Raw genomic sequence first — 22,081 nt, 5'->3', positions numbered from 1 at the left:
TAAAATTTAGTTTTTCAATTATGTTTTTTGCTGAAAGTTTTTTCTCTAAATTATGTATATCGTTTGCTAGAATGCGAAATAAATGTATAAAAATCTATGAATCTTACTAGAAATTGTAATTAGAGTAATTTTGAAATATATTTTTTTATTTTAAGGTTGGCACCGTTTAAACGTCAACTTGCTTAAGTGTCACTTTTGACTTTGCGTTTAAAATTGTGTTCTCTTGGTTCAAATTGGCTTTAAGGTAAGATTTAATGGTTTAATACGATTTAATGTTGTTGCGCTTGACATTTAATGCCGTTCAGCCTTATCCTCCTCATTACAAAGACGTTATTTCACCTCGAATTGTCAAACATTTTTTTTAATTTAAATAGATTTATCACTAAATTTGTGTACTTGAATATAAAAAACACGTATAAAACTCGATGAATCTTACTAGAAATTGTGATTAGATTTATTTCGCGACGGTGAATGTGATGTTTTAATCGAAAACATAACCTAACTTTTTTTTTATGACAACCTCACCCCATCTAGCGTTAACCACCCATATTAATCTTAGTATTTTTGACATTTAAAACCTGTGATAACATTTCTTCCTAAATTTATTGAATTTTACGAAAAGAAAAGTTAAATTAACCGAGAAAACGTCTTTAAAGTGTCTCTAAGTTCTAGGAAGTGTTCCCCATAAATTAATCGAAAACATAACCCAACTTTTTTAAAACGTCAATTTAAAATTGTTTCGGTAAAAATTAGTTTTTCAATAATGTTTTTTGCTGAAAGTTTTTTCTCTAAATTATGTATATCGTTTGCTAGAATGCGAAATAAATGTATAAAAATCTATGAATCTTACTAGAAATTGTAATTAGAGTGATCTTGAAATATATTTTTTATTTTAGGTTGGCACCGTTTAAACGTCAACTTGCTTAAGTGTCACTTTTGAGTTTGCGTTTAAAATTGTGTTCTCTTGGTTCAAATTGGCTTTAAGGTAAGATTTAATGTTCTAATACGGTTTAATGTTGTTGCGCTTGACGTTTTATGCCGTTCAGCCTTATCCTCCTCATTACAAAGACGTCATTTCACCTCGAATTGTCAAACATTTTTTTTTTATTTAAATAGATTTTTCACTAAATTTGTGTACTTGAATATAAAAAACACGTATAAAATTCGATGAATCTTACTAGAAATTGTGATTAGATTTATTTCGCGACGGTGAATGTGATGTTTTAATCGAAAACATAACCTAACTTTTTTTTTATGACAACCTCACCCCATCTAGCGTTAACCACCCATATTAATCTTAGTATTTATGACATTTAAAACCTGTGATAACATTTCTTCCTAAATTTATTGAATTTTACGAAAAGAAAAGTTAAATTAACCGAGAAAACGTCTTTAAAGTGCCTCTAAGTTCTAGGAAGTGTTCCCCATAAATTAATCGAAAACATAACCCAACTTTTTTAAAACGTCAATTTAAAATTGTTTCGGTAAAAATTAGTTTTTCAATTATGTTTTTTGCTGAAAGTTTTTTCTCTAAATTATGTATATCGTTTGCTAGAATGCGAAATAAATGTATAAAAATCTATGAATCTTACTAGAAATTGTAATTAGAGTGATCTTGAAATATATTTTTTTATTTTAGGTTGGCACCGTTTAAACGTCAACTTGCTTAAGTGTCACTTTTGACTTTGCGTTTAAAATTGTGTTCTCTTGGTTCAAATTGGCTTTAAGGTAAGATTTAATATTTTAATTTAATGTTCAGGCTTATCCTCGTCATTACAAAGACGTCATTTCACCTCGAATTGTCAAATATTTTTTTAATTTAAATGTATTTTTCACTAATTTCGTGTACTTGAATGTGAAATACACGTATATCTTACCAGAAATCGTGATTAGATTAACTTTGATTAACTTCGCGACGGTAAATGTGTTTTAGTCGAAAACATAACCCAACTTTTTTTTCCATGACAAACTCCATCTAGCGTTAACCATCGATATTAATCTTAGTATTTTTGACATTTTAAACATTGCAATAACATTTCTTAAAATTATTAAATTTTTACGAAAAAAAAAGTTAAAGTAACCGAAAAATCATTAAATTAAGGTTTTGAAACCTTAAAGTAATTCCTAAGTTGTAGGAAGCGTTCCCCATAAATTAATCAGTGACGTTTCGAAAACATAACCTAACTTTTTTAAAACGTCAATTTAAAATTGATTTATATCGGCAAAAATTAGTTATTCAGTTATATATTGTTTTGTTGAAGATATTTTCACTCAATTATGTGTTTTGTAAGAATGTGAAATAATATCTTGGTTTAAATTGGCTTTAAGGTAAGATTTATTGTTTTAATAATAGAGAAATATCAGTCCTAAAATAAATTTATTGATTACTTTTAAATAACGATTACATTCTAATAAAAAATAACCATAAGTGTAACTAAAATCTTTGCTGAAAATTTTGTTGCTGTTGATTTCCATTATTATACATCATCTGCTGTTGATGAAATTCCTGTTGTTGTTGTGACATTCGAACCACCTGAGGATTAACATCAACAGCATGTGGGCCTAATCGAACCCTTTTAGCGGGATTTCCATGATCTTGATTCACGTTGACGTTTTGTTGTTGTTGCTGCTGATTCTGTTGTTGTTGTTGCGCTTGTTGCTGGTTTTGTTGTTGTTGCTGCTGTTGCGCTTGTTGCTGTTGTTGTTGCGCTTGACGTTTACTTTCAGCCTTATCCTCTTGATCATCATCCGTTAAAAATTCACGTTTTGGATATGGAATGGTGCAACCAGCAAATACGTCTTGAGTAGGCTTCGGATCTTCTTGAAAGTACGGATCTTGCATTGCTTGTTCTGAAGTAATTCGTTTATTGGGGTCCATTAAAAGGAGCTTTTGGAGGAGGTGGAAGGCTTTTGAATCTGGTTTAATTTTATGACGATCCATATATTTTACTAAGGAACAATTTACGTAACTAAAAACGGAATTTATGAATATATAGAAATGAATTAAATTATTTATGAATTAATCTTACTTATTTTTTTTAAAGTCTTTTGATAAAGTAGGATGTTCCGGCATTCTTTTAATATCCTCCCAATCTTTTTCATGGGGAAATCCCATAACATTAAATATCCTATCCAATTGATCATGATGGTATGGATTACTTGTTTTAATATCTTCTTGTCGACAATGAAAAATCGGCTCGGATGTTAATAATTCAGCAAAAATACATCCAATAGCCCATATATCGATCGCTTTTGTGTAATGCCTAGCCCCTAATAATAATTCGGGGGCGCGATACCAAAATGTTACTACAACCGGGTCTAAATCCGCTAAAGGTTTTAACGGGGCATTAAAAAGTCTTGCAAAACCCATATCGGCGATTTTAACGCGACCTCTTTCCGGTCCTTCACCCATCACCAAGATGTTAGCTGGTTTCAAATCGCGATGTAACACCCAGTTCGAGTGTAAATAGTGAATTCCATCCAATATCTGATAGAGAAGGGATTTCACCATTCCAGTCGGTACGATGACTGGCTTCTTATTCGCCTTCGCCGCCCGATGGTACTTAATAATATGCCAAAGGTCATGTTCGGCGAAATCAAACATAAGCCAGACTTTGCGATCGTTGTGCGACAGGAAAACTCGAATTAATGTTATTACATTGGGATGCTTTAACTCCCGAAGCAACTAAAAAAAATGATCGTTAAGCTCATCGTTGCGAAATGATTCTACATTAATTTACCGCGATTTCTCTACAAGCCGACATCGAGAGTCCGGTTCCTTCAATTTGTTTTAAGGCGTAATCTTTCGGATCCGAGCCGTCTTTTCGTCGACCCTTATAAACGTGACCGTAGGTGCCCCGTCCTACTTTACAACCTTCATAATCAAATAGATCCTCCACTTTAACTCGTTCCGTTTGTGTTTTAATTTTAAACTCATAATCCATCATCAATCCGGTCATATTATAAATTGTTAAATTCACTAAAATAAACACTTCTTTTATGAAGTGTTAATTAATTAATTAATTTTTAATTGCTGCTTATACACAGTTTATTCAAGTTATTTTGAGTAACATAACCTCACATTTTTTTAGTTTTCACAACGATTTAGAGATGGCGCCACTATATTTTTATTAATAATTAATTTTATTGTATAATAAGATTAATTCTTTTTAAAAAAACCTAAATTAGTATTAATTTATTATTTGATTAATTAATTATAATCGTGAAATAATTTAAAATGAGACTTTTGACATATCTAGATAACCTCAAAAAATGTTTAGAAACATAACCTAAACATTATTTTAACTGAAATGCTTTTTAGAAACGTAATGTTACCCCCGAAAATAACAAAAATATCAACTTTGATTCATTCACATATACGAAGAAAACTATCAAGAACCGCGGTTAAATATCAAATCAAAAATGATTCATCTGGGGGAGTTATGCAAATATTTGATAGAAAAACGAAAACGCTTCAAAGAGAACGGGCAGCGTCGGCACAAGACGTGAATTTATACGATTATCTTAAAGAGGAAATAGGGTATAGACTTGCAGATAGAATTTTCGATATTAAAAGAAAATTTAAATGTGCCGCTGATATCGGTGATTATCCCTCATCAAATCGAAGCGAATTATTATGAATTATTTTGTTAGGTTGTAGTAGAGGATACGTTTCCAAACATATCTCCATAGATTCAGTCGAAGAATTAATTCTATGTGATGTGAGCCAAGCAAATTTAGATTCGGTTATTGTGGGTGATGGTGTCAAGGTTATAAAGCAGATTTTAGATGAAGAAAACATCCATGTAAGTTATAAGAAAATGTGGCTTAAAAATCGACGACTTTTTTTTAATCGATTTTTTAGAACTAGAAACATTCGGGTTTAGCCGCACGTCTCTCAAGACGGCCATTATTATTATTATTATTGTTGCCAGGCTGAGGGGAGCAGCCCCTCTCGTTACCGCGACCTATAAGATCTATTGCAACTTTAGCCCTCCAAAAGTTTAGGGCAAATGTAGGTCCTTGATGAACCTTAGTATTACCCCGAGGTCTTGAACCTTTATGTCGTTAGGTGTCAAAAGAGTTTTAGCGAAAATTTTGTGTCTTAGTCGGCCTCTGGCGACGCAATTGCGCAGTATATGTTCAGCTCTTTCTGACTCATCGTTGCAAAGTCGACAAGTTTGATCCTCAGCTTCTCCAATGTGGAAGAGGTGGTATTTTAGGGTCGCATGGCCTGTCAGGTAACCTGAGAGATCCCCTTTGCTGAGGCTTAAAACCTCTTTGGTTTTGTTTTGCGACGGAGTTATCATACTCTTCGCTTGTCTGTGACCTGGAAGTTCTTTTCAGTGTTGTTCACCTTTGAGACCTCCCAACTGTTGATTATTTGTTTTAGGTGGCTTTTTTATAGTCCACAACCAGCTTGGGGTCCAATGAAGGACGTGTTCGTTGCCTCTCCGGCTAGCTTGTCCGCCTTCTCATTGCCCTCAATATTGCTGTGACCTGTAACCCACGATAGGGTAACATCATTACCCCTAGCGAGTTCTCTCAGGTTGCTGGTACACTCTGTGATCAGTGCGGAGTCACACGTGTAGGCTCGAGTTGCCTTTAAGGCACCCCGACTGTCTGTGAAAATGTTTATGGATGCATCTTTCTGTCCCTTCTGTAGGTTCAAAGCGGTGCAGTTTATAGCAAGAACTTCTGCATGGAAAATTGTTATGTCCGAGCTGAGGAGCAGTTTAATGTGGCTGTTTGATCCACTGATGCCCATACCTACTCTAGATCTAACTGGCTTTGAAGCATCGGTGTACCAGGTTAGGGCTCTTCTTTTTAGTTGAGGCCCTCCCTTCGCCCAATCATCCCTGCTTCTATATATGACCTTATACGGCTGGTTGAAATTGTATTCTGTCGGTATAAGGTCCGTTTTAATTTCAATCAGGTGATTTAGACATGGGTCCTTGAGGATTTCGAGGTGTCCTCTGAGGTTGCCCTGCATCAACTTGAGTGAAGAAACTATTTTCAGTGATAAGGCACTTGAAGCTGCCTTTTTTTGTATACAGTGTGTCCCAGGATAGATGTTACAAGAGGTATAATGACTTAAAATTTTTTGAATTTTATTTTAAGGCTGAGGAATTAAGCCCTGCTTGGTGTGGAGAGAATTTTAAGTATATTTTCATATTTGGAAAATCAACTCGGCCTTGATAGTGAAGCGAAAACTATTTTTAGTTCAGGTAAAGTAAGCTTTTTGTTCCTGATACGGCAAAATATCTTAAGAAAAGTTGTTCAGAATGAGAAATTATGGCACTATGCAAAATTTCAGAAAGATCTACCTACATTGATAGAAGAATGAAGAATTGATATTGCTGATAGAAAGACAGGCAACACTTCCAACACGATGGATGCTCTGCACGTTCTACAGCACGTGTAGCTGGTTAAATGTATGAATGTTTAAATTTAATATTTCAAGAAAAGATTATATCTAGAAATGGTCCAAATACATGGCCTCGAAGGTCTCCCGACCTTACAATATTAGATTTCTTTTATGGGGTCGCCTTAAACAACTAGTTTTCGCTCAACCAATACAGAACAATCGAAAAATATTAAAAGAACGGATAACAAATGTTATACGACAAATACGCATCGAAGAAATTCAGAACGGCTTTAGAGAATTTGGGCATCGTATAGAAAAGTGTGCAACAAAAGGTGAATGTTATGTTGAATAAACGACAGTTAAGTTTACGTTCGATTTTCTATAAATAAAATAAAATTATACAATATTTATGTTATTTAAACTAAAATGTGATGGTTCAACTAAAGTAGATAGATCCTTCTGAAATTTTGCATAGGACTATAATTTCACATTTTGAACAACTTTTCTTAATAAAATTTTTCAGTATCATGAACAAAAAGGTTACGTTACCTGAACTAAAAATAGTTTTCGCTTTACTATCAAGGCCGAGTTGATTTTCAAAATATGAAAATATACTTAAAATTCTCTCCACACCAAGCAGGGCTTAATTCCTCAGCCTTGAAATAAAATGCAAAAATTTTTAAGTCATTATACCTCTTGTAACATCTATCCTGGGACACACTGTATATAAATGGAGCGGTGTGAGACCGAGTAGGGCTTCCAAAGCAGCAGTCGGACAAGCTGTTGTTGTGCTGTCTTATGTTTTGTTTTTGGCCACCAAACCAATGAGGCGTAGGCGACCATAGGTTTGATTATTGCTACGTAGGCCCATTGAGCCATTTGTGGTTTGAGACACCAATTCATCCCTAGGAGCCTGCGGAAAATCTGGTTTGCCATGATGGCCTTTTTCCTCACCTTATGTAAGTGTGAGTTCCAGTTTAGTTTACTGTCCAGTGTTACACCTAGGTATTTAACTTCTGTTTTGAGGTTAATAGTTCTGCTTTCAATGGAGGGTGCTTTTATTTGTGGCTTCCTTCTCCGAGATAAAGGGACTATTTCGATTTTATTGGGATTGATGTGCCCATTGCTTCTACACCAAATACTAGTGAGTATGGCTTTTTGCATTAGTTGAGTTATGATTGCATCATATTTACCTCGGATTGTGATTACCAGGTCATCAGCATACCCCTGAATCTTGAATCCATTTTTTGTTAGGGTGTTCATCAAGTCATCAACTACCAGGCATCATAGTAGAGATGATAGCACTCCCCCTTGGGGACATCCTCTTAGCGCCTTTATAGTCAACGACTCGCCTCCCAGACTGGATGTGATCTACCGACTTTTTAATATGGCTATACACCATTTGATTGTCGACGGATGTATATCTTTCACGTTTAGAGCGTTCTCTATGCATTCATAGGAGGTGTTATGAAAAGCACCTGCTATGTCTATGAAAGACATAGAGGGCTAAACCCGGATGTTTCTAATTCTAGGTCTTGTGTCAGTTCTAGTGATAGTGCTAGCGTAAAACTTGAACTAACACAAGACTTAGAATTAGAAACATTCGGGTTTAGACGCACGTCTTTCAAGACGGCTAAACCCGAATGATTCTAGTTCTATATAGATCTTGTTTGAGTTCTAGTGCAAAACTACAAGTAACACTATTCGATCTAGTGTTACTTGTAGTTTTAGTTGTAGTTTTAACTAGAAACATTTGGATTTAGCCCCACGTCTCTAAAGACGGCTAAGCCCGAATTACGTGTTTTTTTTTGGTAAGTCTTACACTTTTCCGCACTTTTTTCATATTTGTAATGGCTTACTTGAGTGATTTCCAATCGATTAAAAAAAATGCCGATTATTAAGCAACATAATGATTCTTGAATGATATCTAACAAGGGAAGTATCAGAACTGTCCCTCACCGATTTTATTGAAATTTGGTACAGCGATAGTATGGCCAAAAATAAGGTTTACGTATTTTTTTATACGTGCTAATAAAGCCCCTGGGGCGAGTTATAAGGGTTGGAAATCGGGGCGAAATATATATATTCGCTTATAGGCTGAAAACGAAAGTAGCTATCGAAATGTGGTAAATGTAAACTGATATTCATTTTCAAAGAGCTTTCCATTGATGTATCACACATATATCTGAGGGCTTCAGGGGGTAAACTACCCCTAGTTTTTTGGAATATTTTAAAAACTACCCTGTCGATTTTGGCGATATTATGTGTCCTTATAGTACGTTTAAAAATAGCAATGACGTGTTTTTTCTTATTTGCCTCTGATCATCTCCTGCAAAGTTACGGGGTATGATAGATAACCCCTTTCCTTAAGAATAATGTGATAAACTGTTACACTGTTGAACAATATTTTGAAGAAAAGCATAAATTAGATGTAAATTAAGATTTACGCAGTAAAATAAACCCTATACGACATTTAGGGGTGGCTGGAATTAACTACCCTAACCACCCCAAAAATTAAATTTTTTTTGAAAAAATCGATTTTGGTGCAATTTACGACGATGATTTTTTATACGTTAGAAGTTTGGGGTAGAAAATATATTTTCGCTAATAATTTTCATAATCCTACAGAAAACGATTTTTATCCTTACTCTATTTAAATAATACAAAAGTTAGTGTAGTTATATAAATATTTATTAATAATAAGTTAAAAATTAACTGGCAAAGAAATGGTTGACTATTACAAATTGTATTCTACATTATTAATTTAATTTCCTTCTTTTTACTTTTTTTATTCAATGTATTGTTGGCAATAATGAAAATCATGGAAAGAATGTTTTAAACACAACAATTGTTTACACCATGCGCAAGTTATAACAGCTATTTCTCCACAGATATCGCACGTAGGTTTTTCATTGGAAAAGCAAACCTCCACAAGATTTTCAACTGTTCTGGTCTCTCCTCTATATATCCAGACGCAAGCCACGCGTATTTAAAAACATTAATAAATCGTGGGGAAGACAACTGGTTATGCGTTAGGGATTGCAATTTTAAAATATTATCTCTCTGATGCAAATTGACATCGTACTGATAGAGAATAATTTGATCAGAAAATCTTCTAATGAAATTATTCCATATTCTAAAACCAAATACATCCAGGGGTTGAATTTGACCTGTTGGCAGTGGCCACTCCAAGAATCCAGTAATAGTAATGATTTGGGTCCGGTGTTTGGGAAATAGACATTTTGTAGCCAATTTTTGATATGAGCAGAAGTCAGTTTAGCAGACTTTGATGCCAAAACGAATATGTTATCTGCTTTGAACATTGTATTTATTACCCTCGGTCCAAACGTACCAGAGGATTCTAACAATGTAGAATACAATTTGTGATATTTAACCATTTTTTTTCAGTTGCTTTTTAACTCATTATTAATAAATATTTATATAATTATCCTAGGTTTTGTGTTATTTAAATAGAATAACATAAAAAAGCTTTTTTTGTAGGAGTATGAAAGTTATTAGCGAAAATATATTTTCTAACCCAAACTTCTAACCCTTGTAAGTTCTTACAATACTACTACTTAACGTATAAAAAAATCAGCGTGGCAAATTGCTTCAAAATCGACAAACAATTTTCGCAAAAAAAAATTTATTTGGGATGGTTAGGGTAGTTAACCCCCGCCACCCCTTAATGTCGTATACGGTTTATTTTACTGCGTAAATCTTAATTTACATCTAATTAATGGTTTTCTTCAAAATATTGTTCAAAAGTGTAACTGATTATCACATTATTCTTAAGGAAAGGGGTTATCTATTATATCGACGTAACTTTACAGGGGATGGTCACAGGCAAATAAGAAAAAACACGTCATTGCTATTTTGAAACGTACTATAAGGACACATAATATCGCCAAAATCGACAGGGTAGTTTACCCCCTGAAGCCCTCAGATATATGTGTGATACATCAATGGAAAGCTCTTTGAAAATGAATATCAGTTTACATTTACCACATTTCGATAGCTATTTTCTCGCCCCAGGAGCTTTATTAGCACGTATAAAAACATACGTAAACCTTATTTTTGGCCATACTATCGCTGTACCAAATTTCAACAAAATCGGTGAGGGACAGTTCTGATACTTCCCTTGTAAGTTATATTAAAATAAATGAAATAATTTTTTATAGTTTGAATCAAATTCTTTGGATTTAGTTGTGTCAAGTTTAAATTTGCATTGGGTAAACGATTTACCGAAGGCTTTAAATTCGATAATAAGCGCTTTAAAGCAAGATGGTGTTTTTATGGCATCGGTTTTTGGTGGAGAAACTTTATACGAACTGCGATCATCGCTACAATTAGCCGAATTGGAGCGTAGGGGTGGTTTATCGCCTCATATATCTCCTTTTACGGAAGTTAGAGATATTGGAAGTTTGTTAACGAGGGCGGGATTTACCATGCTGACGATAGATACAGATGAAATAATTGTTAATTATCCGACAATGTTCGAATTAATGTGGGATTTGAAGGGAATGGCAGAGAGTAATGCAGCGTTAAATCGATCATTACATCTCCACAGAGATACACAATTTGCAGCCGCCGCTATTTATGAACAATTATATGGAAAATATGATGAAGAGACTCAAAGAAGTGGTATCCCCGCCACGTTTCAAATTATTAATATGATCGGATGGAAACCACATCCAAAACAACCGAAGCCAATTGAAAGAGGAACTGGGGAGGTTTCATTGAAGGATTTGCATCGATTAGATGAGATTATTAAAGAAATTAAAACAGTTAAATTAGATGATGATAATGAGAAAAAGTAAGATAAAGAAAGTATTAGATTATGTTGTACGCTTATAAAAATAATAAAGGTTTTCTTTGAATTTATTCTAAAAGATCACACATCTAAATAACTAATTGTATTCAAGTTTGATTTAATGTGGTTTTGGAGTATGTCCATCAACGTAAAAATTGCGTGTAGCTTGTGGTAATTGCAACTCCATCCCTTCCATATCTTTACTCAAAATTATTTGGCATCCCAATCGCGAATTTTCCTTTAAAAAGGGTGCTAAATCTAACAGATCATCTTCTTTCTCTTCAGGGGGATTTAACTTGTCTAAATAATCACTGTTGACATATACATGACAAGTCGTGCAAGCTAGAGAAGCTTCGCAAGCTCCTTCCATAGGGATGCCATACCGATGGGCTAAATAAAGCAGGTTATCTCCGATTTTACCTCGAATTTTAACTTTTTCACCATCTTTTTTAACGATACAGATATTTACTCTAAAAATTAATTATTGATTAAAAATTAGGGTGCGAATTAATAACGTACACTTCTTCGTCAGATTTAGGATCTTTCCATTCGTATTCGCCGTGGTTTAAGGCTAAAAAAGTTTTAAAAGTGTTAAAAATATATAAAATTCAGATTTGATTTATAACCCTACTTTTTGTGATGTGTATAATCCGATTAAACGAATTTGTTTTAGTTTTTTTTAATAAACTATAATTATATTTGTTACTTAAATATCTAAAAATGTTTGGGAGCATTTCGTAATGTTAGATTATATACATTTGTATCAATTTTTGTATGAATTTTAAAGGTTATGTTTTTGACATAACCAACATTAAAACAAAAATATCCCCAAATATATTTTTACCATCTTGATTTTACGATTTTTCTTGATTTCGGGTTTTATTATAAAAATATATAAATTTAATTAAATTTGGAGGATTACACATTAAAAAAATGGTGGTTTTTAGCGGGCTACGCCCCATTTTATTCAACAAAGCTAATTTGTTGGTAAAAAACGGAGGTAGGGAAATATTACATAATTTTGAGGTTATGTCATATAAAAATGTTATTAATTTATTATTTAAGCGCAACGTTCTATGTCTGGACACAATACCTTTCCTTATCAACCATCGAGATTCCAATGGACTAAATTCAAAGATCTCTTTCATTATTACGTGATGCTTGGAGTCATCCCGGTTGGTTTGATTGTCACTTACGTGAACATTTTCATTGGGCCAGCTACGTTAAGCGAAATCCCTGAGGGTTATACTCCAAAACATTGGGAATACTTTCGTGTAACTTAACAAGTTATTTTTACATAATGAAATTTTGAGGTTAATTTTTAATTTAGCACCCAATCACCAGATTTATATCGAAATATCTTGTAAGTTCTCCTCAGGAAGATTATGAAAAGTATTTGCATCATATTTTCGAGGAAGATGAAAAATCGAGAATGAGGAAGCTTGAAAAGGATGTTGAGACATTCATCTCGCAGAGGAACGATTATCAGGCTTATTATTACAGACCTGTACTCGCTAAGTATCACAGGATTAGTAAAGAAGCAGCTGATTATTTGGAATCGCTTAGTGGTGATTAAATTTTTGATTTTGGGTTGTAGCAAATGTATTGTAACTTAAATTGCTTTAAGAATAAAGTATTAAAAAGTGTTGGTTGATATTTAGCTATCATAATATGTCTTATAATTTAAACATTTCAATAATTTGAAATAATTTGATACTATACTATATTCACCTCCTCTTTATAATTTTATGTTTTTTATCCAATCACAGGATATATTAATATTACACAATACTAAGTGTGATGGTGTTTGACTTCTAAAACTGCTTGTTATTGATGACATATAAGCTATAATATTATTCCAATCCCATCTAGGCCCAGTTTATTCACCTTTGCTTAGATTTAACTACTGGATATTTTCCATGGTTACTGTAATTTCACTTGCCATGATTGACTATTTCACCAGTAACTATGGTAAATATCCGCTAGTAAAATTTAACCAAAGGTGAATAAACTGGGCCTTAATATTTTCCCATTAATTTTACCACTGGGTCAAAGTGCAATTCTAGTAAGACTTTTAATTAAACTATACAGGGTGTTCCGGTGACTCGAGGCATAAAATTAACCTCATATACTAGAGCAAAAATGATGATGATTCGTGATAAAAAATTATTATAAAAGTCTTCAAATGGCCAAGATATGGGCCATCAAAGTTCAGAAATTTTAACACATTTTTCTAAATATTTTATATTAAAGGGACAAAATAAGCCAAATGCAGATTTGTAAATTACTGAATGAAGCATATGGCAAAGCAGTTACAGTTGCAACTGCCGAGACTGCTTTCCGTGCCTCTGGTATTTGGGCTGTTAATCGACATGTCTTTCAAGATAGCCAATTTGCACCATCATATATTTTGCAGCCTAAACCAAGTACTGACTCTGAGTCAATATCGATGTCATCAAGTGATAGTGAAGGCGATGACACTGTTGTTGATGTATGTAGAACTAGAAAAATGGAAAATTTTGAGAACGTTCTCCATGAAGTGTCACCGCCTCCAAAACTGAATCCCTGCCAGGACCACTATCTTCTCGAGCTAGAGGAATTGCCCAGAAAGCTACATTAATAACAAACAAGAAAAATCTTTTACACTGCAATAAAACAAGAAAGAACTAACCAAATTTTGAACAAAAAAACAAAAGAGACAAACTAAAATAACATGGTTTTCTTTATGTGTGAGGAAGAAAAAGAAGCAGACATGATGCTGTGCATCAAATGTCACATTTGGGTGCACACAAAATGTGCTGAATTTGTATTGCATTAAATGTATGTAATTTTTCCACTAGGGCAACCGGTGCCGGTGGTCCAACCTGGGAGACTGATTGCTTTAGTTGTTCCTCCTACCTTTTCCTTTTGCCTCTGGCACCTGACGACCAAGCAATTAACTCTTACTTGAAATATGACATCAACGTCAGCAGATGTACCCACAGACGGGAATTAGAAAAGTCAAAACATCCTTCCCTTGTAAGAGTGACATCATAAGTAAACCAAACAGAGTCTTGGAACATGAAATCTACGACACTTTGCTGTAGAAAGCATGAAGCAAATGTAATCCACGGTTTGAACAGGCGTAACAGGCCCTTTTATACCTTTTATGGTAGAGCGTTGAAATTTGGTACAGGGTTAACAAATATCAAGCAAAATCAATGAACCAATTTTGACTTTGATCGGGCGGCGGCAATCATGCTATACAGCTGTCCATAAAATTTGTATGCCCAGAACTTTTTTGTTCGCTCGTAACCCTACATTTATTTTTGTACTTTTTAATCAAGGTTTATAGAACATAAGGTTACCTCATTCCCTATGCCTCTGTAGTATCGATTATTACCCCGCAGATTGACGTCACTGGTTCGATACAGTCAGAATAAAAGATAGCCTATACGACGTGCCTATACTGTGGTACAGTCTATATAAAATATTTAAACCTCGCATCGTGTTGTGTTGTTCATAGAACCAGCTACGTCACTGACCCACCTTGCCTCTCAGAGGAGGAGAATCGGTATTGGGTAACCTTATGTTCTATAGACCTTGCTTTTTAATAGAAAATTTATTTTAGAAACTTTTATCACTCTTTGAAAATTTTGATAACATTGACCGTTTTCGAGTTATACGCGAAAATATTTAGCTTCGATTTCAATGGTAACACTAAAAAACAAAAATCTTCGAAAAAGTCAAGGTTGGCCATGGCAATTAAAAAAACAAATTGAGCTGTCAACTTGCTTATATCGTTTAAACACAAACGATAGTTCTTTGTTATAGTAGACGCCACGAGAGCTAGCAGTAAATCAGCGTTTTCCGCTCTTACAAATGCCATACGTAGTTCACAAACCACTAGAGAGTAATGTGTGTTAGAAAGAGATAGTATTACTTTAATATGTCTGCTGTACAATTCAAATGGCCACGTCGAAAAAGTACGTCTGTTCTTCTAAGGGATGTAACGGATTATAACCTCAAATCGAAACGTCTTGTGAGCGTTGTCATGAATCTGTTACTGTTTTCACAAGCCGAAAATGTTTTCTTTGAAAGGAAAATCATTAAATAATATCTTTGACAATGTTTGACATATAACCTCCATTACTAACATAACCTACATTTAAATGTATGTGGTGAAATAATCTAAGTCGTACGTCCATATCTTGATTCATACCATTTTTAAGCGATCTGTCACTGCCAGCTCTCGTGGTTTCTACTATAGTTAAGTTTTTATTAATTTTAAGTGTTCAAAATGGAGAGTTACACATTTAGTGAACAAACTGACATGATTTTGACATTAGGGCAATGTCAAGCAGCCGCTAACCGTTATCAGGAGAAATTTCCGAATCGCAGAGCGCCCAATCGATAAACATTTTTAAGGATTGAAACCCGTTTAACAACATTAACGTAAGATCAGTCCGATCACCCGAACTAGAAGAAGATATTCTAGACTACGTAGAAGAAAATACTACAGCTAGTACTTTGGATATGGCGAGGCATTTTTTAACTTCAAAAACAACTGTCTGGCGTGATCTTCACGAGCAACAGCTTTATCCATTTCATTGTTACAAAGTTTAGGAAGTTCGACTGGCTGATTACCCACTGCGACTGCAATATTGCCAAATAATGCAGCACAAAATCCAAGTTGATGATCAGTTTTTAGAAAAAGTGCTTTTTACAGATGAATCCACTTTTTCTAAATCAATTTGAGAAATTTACATAGTTGGGCGGACGAAAATCCAAGATTTAAGAAAACTTGGAAATCACAATGGAGATTTTCTCTTAACGTTTGGGCTGGCATTATGGGCGATGTAATTAATTTAATTTTATGCCCCGAGTCACCGGAACACCCTGTATATTGTTTCTGAATAAAAAGATCTACACCCATTCGTTATATTGTCAATATTATCAATTCTTGTAACCACTTCAATGTCATTCATTGATGGTTTGACTTATTATGAATACTCGTAAATCTTGTAACGAACTACAATAGTTAGCATTAGATATCACTGTGTTGTATATTTTTATTGCATTAAAACTAGAACCAACACTAGAACTAGAATCATTCGGGTTTAGCCGTCTTGAAAGACGTGCGTCTAAAGCCGAATGTTTCTAGATCTAGTGTTAGTTGTAGTTTTGCACTAGCATTATCACTAAAACTAATGCTAGTCCTAGAACTAGAATCATTCGGGTTTAGCCGTCTTAAGAGACGTGCGGCTACACCCGAATGTTTCTAGTTCTAGTGTTCGTCTTAGTTTTGTACTAGCACTGTTACTATATAGAACTAACACTATACCTAGAACTAGAATCATTCGGGTTTAGCCGTCTTGAGAGACGTGCGGCTAAATCCGAATGTTTCTAGTTCTAGGTCTAGTGTTCTAGGAGTTCTAGGACTCTTCCATATAATATTCCAAGTGATTACGTTATGTCTTCTCCTCTAACACATTTATCAAATATCTTGCAAATTATTTCCCAGATTTTCATGGTGGCATGTTTGATTAGCTCTATAGATAGATCTCCAGGCCCGTGAGCCTTATTATATGTTGGATTTGATTTTGGGAAAAATAAATAAAAAAGTTTTTTGAAAATTAGACACATTTATTTGTTACTTAATTAGGATAGTTGTTAGAGACTAAAACTGGTCAAAATTTGCATTTAAAAAAGTAAATTGTAAAATATAACAATCACAACCCCTAGTTACATAATTTTTTTTGTGAGTTTAAATTAAATGACATTGACAGTTCGCAAATTTTTTTTTGTCAATGTTTTTGTGATGATTGAACTGAAAAGTTAGAGTATCTAGTTGAGCATCTATGAAAGTTTGGCACAAATCTACTTTTTCTCATTTCAAATCTACTTGTTTTTCTTTTACACTAAATTGCATGCATTTTTTTGAACACAGTAAACTACCAACATAAAGAAAACACAACTATTGCGTTCAGTAAAATTGAAATGTATATGTTATTGAACACATTAATAGAATTAGAGAGAATTAAACCATTAAAACTTATTAAATAATCAGTACTTAATAAAAAAATAAAATAAGCTCTTCTTGATATAGACATTTATGGCACATTAAATAGTTATTTTTTGATATTTTTATTAGATATATTTATATAAATTTATCAATCTTGATAGATAACGCTCAATATACCATCTCATATTAAAATAGATCTCTTAGATTCCATTTTTTTTTACTTTTAAATATTCGCAATTCCTCAGATCCAAACGATTTATGTACAAGAAAAATTAAATATGAAATATAAAAATTAAAAAATCGATAACAAAATAATAATTTATCAGATTCATCGAATGTTCAACTTAAGCCTTGTATCTGCCACCTTTATTAATGGCGAAGGTTAAAATTAAAGAGAACACGAGCCCCAAAACTTCAACAGACATTATTCCAAATCCAATTCCCACGAAGATATTGATGTTATTCCGGATGTATGCAGCGACTTTCGTGATACACCCCTCTTGGTAAATGAGGTTAGGGTCTATTATACCCCCAACATCAACTCGAAGCGAGCTTTCGCATTTTTCTTCGGCGACATTTTCGCGGCAACAACTTTTCGGAATGTTGTATTTGGTCCCATCGGAAATAGGTTTGAATGCTATCTCTTTGTCCGCAATCCAATCTGAAGGACCATCGGCTCCACAACATTGTAACTAAATTGAAAAATTAAATTTAAGAACTAATTTTAGATTAATTTTGTTACGTAACTCACCCTGTGTTGGATAGCATCAAAAGTAGCACGGCGATTCTCGTTATCTCTGTATTCATCGCGAACGGTTGTTTTTACGAAATTTCTAATAACAGGCTCTAAGGTATCTCCATGCATATGAGCCCAAATCACTGCCGCGATTTCCGCAACGAGAATGATTAGCAATAAGCAGAAAAACTAAAAGGGAAAAAATTGTGAAAAAAGTGTTTTATGAGTTATGAGTGAGCAAACTAACGGAAACTAAAAGGCATGAATTCTCTCTAAATGCGCCGCAACATCCCAAAAATGCCACGATAACCAATAAAACACCAGCTGCGAGGAGAAGATAAGTCGATATGTAGTAGTTATTTGTATCTTGGGCCATTGAAACGTAGAAAGTTTGATCGACAAGCATCCATACTGCGAGAGCTACGGTTGCTAAACCAGTTATCTAAAAAAATTATACAGTGGAATTTTACTTAAGATGCAATATACAAACATATATTTCTATAGAAACCAGGGCTTTGTCTCACATAAAATGCAACTTGTCAAAATAATTTGACATTACAGTAAAACCTCAATATAATGGATTAATATGGGGAAGGCAGTCTCCGTTATAGATAATAAAAATATACAATAATCTAGTGCTGGATAACAAATACAACTAGACTAACAGTAGGCCTAGAAATAGAAACATTTCGTTTATTTGTTTGTGTTTCTAGTTCTAGGTTTAATGTTAGTTCTAGTGATATCACTATGTTGCATACTTTTATTGAAGTAAAACTAGACCTAGAACTAGAAACATTCAAACAAACCCAATACTTTCTAGTTCTAGGTCTAGTGTTAGTTCTAGCTTTATACTAGCATTATCACTAGAACTAACAAAATACTAGTTTTACTTCAATAAAAGTATGTAATCTACACAAAACTTACACGAGACCTAGAACTAGAAACAATCGGATTTAGCCGCTCGTTTCTCTTGGTCTTGTGTTAGTTCTAGTTTTCCACCAGTACTGTTACTATATAGAACTAACACTATACCTAGAACTAGAATCATTTGGGTTTAGCAGCACGTCTCAAGACTGCTAAACCCGAATGATTCTAGTTCTAGAAAGAGAACTAGAACTAGAAAGTTATTATGTTATTTTTGACGTTTAACTGTCAAAGTTGACGTTTCTTAATTTTTCCAGATCAGTTTGATTGAATTAAATTTAATACTTTAATATTAGCTGTCACTTTTGACGTTTAATGTCAACGTTGAAGGTTAACTTACATATTTGTGACATTTGTAGTGTAAATTTTAATGTTTTGGTTAATTTTGTTAAAGCTTTAAAATCAATATTAAATCAATAACTTCATGTTGAAATTGTCATTGTTGATGTTTAAGTTTCCAGTTTGTAATAAAAATGTAATTTTTGACGTTTAACTATCAAAATGACGTTTTTTGATTGAATTAAATTTGATACTTTAATATTAGCTGTCACTTTTGACGTTTAATTGTCAACGTTGAAGGTTAATTTACATATTTGTGACATTTGAAGCGTAAATTTTAATGTTTTGGTTAATTTTGAAGTATAATATGAAATATAATTCATTAAGCGATCATTTTAAACGTTTTTGAGACAAAATTAAAGCTTTAAAATCAAGATTAAATCACGAACTTCATGTTGAAATTGTCATTTTTGATGTTTAAGTTTCCAGTTTGTAATAAAAATGTAATTTTTAACGTTTAACTATCAAAATTGACGTTTTTTGATTGAATTAAATTTAATGCTTTAATATTAGCTGTCACTTTTGACGTTTAATTGTCAACGTTGAAGGTTAATTTACATATTTGTGACATTTGAAGCGTAAAGTTTAATGTCTGGGTTAATTTTGAAGTATAATATGAAATAAAATTCATTAAGCGATCATTTTAAACGTTTTTGAGACAAAATTAAAGCTTTAAAATCAAGATTAAATCACGAACTTCATGTTGAAATTGTCATTTTTGATGTTTAAGTTTCCAGTTTGTAATAAAAATGTAATTTTTGACGTTTAACTATCAAAATTGACGTTTTTTGATTGAATTAAATTTAATGCTTTAATATTAGCTGTCACTTTTGACGTTTAATTGTCAACGTTGAAGGTTAATTTACATATTTGTGACATTTGAAGCGTAAATTTTAATGTATGGGTTAATTTTGAAGTATAATATGAAATATAATTCATTAAGCGATCATTTTAAACGTTTTTGAGACAAAATTGAAGCTTTAAAATCAAGATAAAATCACGAACTTCATGTTGAAAGTGTCATTTTTGATGTTTAAGTTTCCAGTTTGTAATAAAAATGTAATTTTTGACGTTTAACTATCAAAATTGACGTTTTTTGATTGAATTAAATTTAATACTTTAATATTAGCTGTCACTTTTGACGTTTAATTGTCAACGTTGAAGGTTAATTTACATATTTGTGACATTTGAAGCGTAAATTTTAATGTATGGGTTAATTTTGAAGTATAATATGAAATATAATTCATTAAGCGATCATTTTTAACGTTTTTGAGACAAAATTAAAGCTTTAAAATCAAGATTAAATCACGAACTTCATGTTGAAATTGTCATTTTTGATGTTTGTTTCCAGTTTGTAATAAAAATGTCATTTTTGACGTTTAACTGTCAAAATTGACGTTTTTTAATTTTGCTTGATGAATGACGTGATAGAATGTTAAGTAAGGTTTTCTTTTGAAACGTCAATCAGCGTTTAACGGAGAGCCACGCACCATATAAGAAGTGGATCACTTCATAATATAAAACATTATAATAATAAAATGTATTTGATAATATTTTCGTGTTTACATTAACAATTAGTTAACCTCTAATTGTAGGATATTCCAAATAATTTTATTGAAATCATGATAATCATAACAATAACCATATCCGTTTTTCACATTTGTTGTATTTTAAGTACATGGCTAAACCCAAATGTTTCTAATTCTAGGTCTAGTGTTAGTTCCAGTTTTACACTGGCACTGTTGCTATGTAGAACTAACGCTATACCTATAGTTCATTTTTTTTCTATAATACCTGTCAAATTGTTGTAAAGTTGGTAAAATTAACAGGGAGTTTTGTTTTATCATGTTTTGAAGTAAATATGTCACATTGACGTTTGAGCTTTCGTTATTCAAAAAGAAAAGGGGCATAAAAAGTGTTGTGGGGTGTTTATTTGCCATTTACTTACCTAGAAAAGGTATTTTATTCTATTTAATTACGTTGTAGCACGTTTTTATAACAAATATGTACTTCGTCAAAATCGTATTTATCTAAAAATTTATTAGTATTTTAACCTCAACTAATTAGTTACTGACAATGTTACTAAAAATCATGAAAACAACATAAATTTTATAAGGGTCCTAGATAATACCAACAAAAACCCTAAATAATTTACATTGACAAGTATTATAGAAAAAATACGAACTATAGTACTAGAATCATTTGGGTTTAGCCCTACGTTACGTCTCGTAAGAAGGCCAAAAACTTAGGTTTATCATTAGGACGTCAATGTCTATTCTATTAAACTATGTTGCATTTTATGTCGGACAGTGCAAGTGTATAGTAGTTTCATAACTGGCGTTACCGCATTCATGTATTGCCAGTTACATAAAATTCTCGTTATTTACATTAAATATTTTGATATAAAAATAAAAATCTTGTAAAATAAGCCCAAACTCGACCTAATCATCTTTAAAAATAACAAAGTTAGAACCGGAAGTTGACGAAAAATGAGCAATAATCAATAAAAAACAAAAATGATAAGATTGTTTTGTTTATTATTGTTATCCGGGCGACTTGGATCGATTGAATGCGTTTAAAATGGCTGTTTGTGCCTGGAATTAGGTGGAGAAAGGAGAATGAAAACGCTCACCCAAAATATTAAGTTAACGATGACCAAAAGGTACTTGATGATGCCCAAACAAGCACCCAAACCCATCTCGAATACGTTTTAAGTCGATTTTTTCGAAATCAGCTCAATTTTTTTATTTATTTTTGGTATTAACTCGGATAGACGAGATGAATCACAGTCGCCGGAAACGCGGAAGATGATTCAAGAACGAGTTAACCCGAACGTACCCGAACACGAAAATGTGACATAAATGACATAAATCAAATTTGACAAGTCTTTAACCTCAA

General features: G+C 33.0%; 5 protein-coding genes and 1 long non-coding RNA gene across 7 annotated transcripts; 3 read left to right on the top strand and 3 right to left on the bottom strand.

The window, feature by feature from the left end:
- The first annotated feature begins 165 nt into the window (after positions 1 to 165).
- Positions 166 to 11,251, top strand: LOC111416066 (arginine-hydroxylase NDUFAF5, mitochondrial). 2 transcript variants are annotated; one of them, XM_071194747.1, is made up of 6 exons: positions 166 to 244; positions 897 to 985; positions 1,640 to 1,728; positions 4,322 to 4,602; positions 4,654 to 4,805; positions 10,549 to 11,251. In XM_071194747.1, exons 4-6 carry the CDS (start codon positions 4,329 to 4,331, stop codon positions 11,185 to 11,187), a joined length of 1,065 nt encoding a protein of 354 aa, XP_071050848.1. In that variant the 5' UTR covers positions 166 to 244; positions 897 to 985; positions 1,640 to 1,728; positions 4,322 to 4,328; the 3' UTR covers positions 11,188 to 11,251. The 2 variants fall into 2 exon arrangements, with proteins under 2 accessions (XP_071050848.1, XP_022903776.2); XM_023048008.2 differs by lacking the exons at positions 166 to 244; positions 897 to 985; positions 1,640 to 1,728 and having other exon boundaries at positions 4,201 to 4,602.
- LOC111416065 (cyclin-dependent kinase 8) lies at positions 2,361 to 4,098 on the bottom strand. Its single transcript, XM_023048006.2, has 3 exons — positions 3,741 to 4,098; positions 3,030 to 3,685; positions 2,361 to 2,969 (listed from the first exon to the last, which is right to left on the bottom strand). The coding sequence occupies exons 1-3, from the start codon at positions 3,957 to 3,959 to the stop codon at positions 2,435 to 2,437; spliced, it is 1,410 nt and encodes a 469-aa protein (XP_022903774.1). The 5' UTR covers positions 3,960 to 4,098; the 3' UTR covers positions 2,361 to 2,434.
- Positions 4,814 to 6,771, top strand: LOC139429234 (uncharacterized). The gene is made up of 2 exons (XR_011639898.1): positions 4,814 to 6,227; positions 6,317 to 6,771. It is a non-coding gene; the product is annotated as an uncharacterized lncRNA (long non-coding RNA).
- LOC111416069 (Ferredoxin 1) lies at positions 11,233 to 11,994 on the bottom strand. Its single transcript, XM_023048012.2, has 3 exons — positions 11,812 to 11,994; positions 11,700 to 11,751; positions 11,233 to 11,650 (listed from the first exon to the last, which is right to left on the bottom strand). The coding sequence occupies exons 1-3, from the start codon at positions 11,912 to 11,914 to the stop codon at positions 11,299 to 11,301; spliced, it is 507 nt and encodes a 168-aa protein (XP_022903780.2). The 5' UTR covers positions 11,915 to 11,994; the 3' UTR covers positions 11,233 to 11,298.
- Positions 11,995 to 12,000: 6 nt separating this feature from the next.
- LOC111422971 (NADH dehydrogenase [ubiquinone] 1 beta subcomplex subunit 5, mitochondrial-like) lies at positions 12,001 to 12,826 on the top strand. The gene is made up of 3 exons (XM_023056222.2): positions 12,001 to 12,180; positions 12,246 to 12,454; positions 12,511 to 12,826. Exons 1-3 carry the CDS (start codon positions 12,114 to 12,116, stop codon positions 12,754 to 12,756), a joined length of 522 nt encoding a protein of 173 aa, XP_022911990.1. The 5' UTR covers positions 12,001 to 12,113; the 3' UTR covers positions 12,757 to 12,826.
- Positions 12,827 to 16,784: 3,958 nt separating this feature from the next.
- On the bottom strand, positions 16,785 to 21,992 carry LOC111416067 (CD9 antigen-like). Its single transcript, XM_023048010.2, has 4 exons — positions 21,816 to 21,992; positions 18,168 to 18,362; positions 17,936 to 18,109; positions 16,785 to 17,876 (listed from the first exon to the last, which is right to left on the bottom strand). The coding sequence occupies exons 1-4, from the start codon at positions 21,879 to 21,881 to the stop codon at positions 17,529 to 17,531; spliced, it is 783 nt and encodes a 260-aa protein (XP_022903778.1). The 5' UTR covers positions 21,882 to 21,992; the 3' UTR covers positions 16,785 to 17,528.
- Positions 21,993 to 22,081: the final 89 nt, after the last annotated feature.

The sequence above is a fragment of the Onthophagus taurus genome, chromosome 3 (genome assembly GCF_036711975.1).
Source record: "Onthophagus taurus isolate NC chromosome 3, IU_Otau_3.0, whole genome shotgun sequence".
NCBI classification, from domain to species: domain Eukaryota; kingdom Metazoa; phylum Arthropoda; class Insecta; order Coleoptera; family Scarabaeidae; genus Onthophagus; species Onthophagus taurus.
The sequence above is the reverse complement of the archived record's forward strand: the minus strand, read 5'-3'. Positions and strand labels throughout refer to the sequence as shown.

Bases quoted from the DNA above. Each gene is read 5' to 3' on its own strand.
- LOC111416065 (XM_023048006.2), bottom strand. From the start codon at position 3,959: ATGACCGGATTGATGATGGATTATGAGTTTAAAATTAAAACACAAACG. The intron at 3,686-3,740 runs GTAAATTAATGT...CATTTTTTTTAG, and splicing joins CGGCTTGTAGAGAAATCGCG to TTGCTTCGGGAGTTAAAGCA. The intron at 2,970-3,029 runs GTAAGATTAATT...TTCCGTTTTTAG, and splicing joins AAAGACTTTAAAAAAAATAA to TTACGTAAATTGTTCCTTAG.
- LOC111416066 (XM_023048008.2), top strand. From the start codon at position 4,311: ATGCTTTTTAGAAACGTAATGTTACCCCCGAAAATAACAAAAATATCA. The intron at 4,603-4,653 runs GTGATTATCCCT...TTATTTTGTTAG, and splicing joins TAAATGTGCCGCTGATATCG to GTTGTAGTAGAGGATACGTT. The intron at 4,806-10,548 runs GTAAGTTATAAG...AATTTTTTATAG, and splicing joins TAGATGAAGAAAACATCCAT to TTTGAATCAAATTCTTTGGA.
- LOC111416069 (XM_023048012.2), bottom strand. From the start codon at position 11,914: ATGCTCCCAAACATTTTTAGATATTTAAGTAACAAATATAATTATAGT. The intron at 11,752-11,811 runs GTAGGGTTATAA...AAACTTTTTTAG, and splicing joins GATTATACACATCACAAAAA to CCTTAAACCACGGCGAATAC. The intron at 11,651-11,699 runs GTACGTTATTAA...ATTAATTTTTAG, and splicing joins CCTAAATCTGACGAAGAAGT to AGTAAATATCTGTATCGTTA.
- LOC111422971 (XM_023056222.2), top strand. From the start codon at position 12,114: ATGGTGGTTTTTAGCGGGCTACGCCCCATTTTATTCAACAAAGCTAAT. The intron at 12,181-12,245 runs GTAGGGAAATAT...TTATTATTTAAG, and splicing joins TTTGTTGGTAAAAAACGGAG to CGCAACGTTCTATGTCTGGA. The intron at 12,455-12,510 runs GTAACTTAACAA...TTTTTAATTTAG, and splicing joins AACATTGGGAATACTTTCGT to CACCCAATCACCAGATTTAT.
- LOC111416067 (XM_023048010.2), bottom strand. From the start codon at position 21,881: ATGGGTTTGGGTGCTTGTTTGGGCATCATCAAGTACCTTTTGGTCATC. The intron at 18,363-21,815 runs GTGAGCGTTTTC...TAATTTTTTTAG, and splicing joins TCGTTAACTTAATATTTTGG to ATAACTGGTTTAGCAACCGT. The intron at 18,110-18,167 runs GTTAGTTTGCTC...TTTCCCTTTTAG, and splicing joins ATTCATGCCTTTTAGTTTCC to TTTTTCTGCTTATTGCTAAT.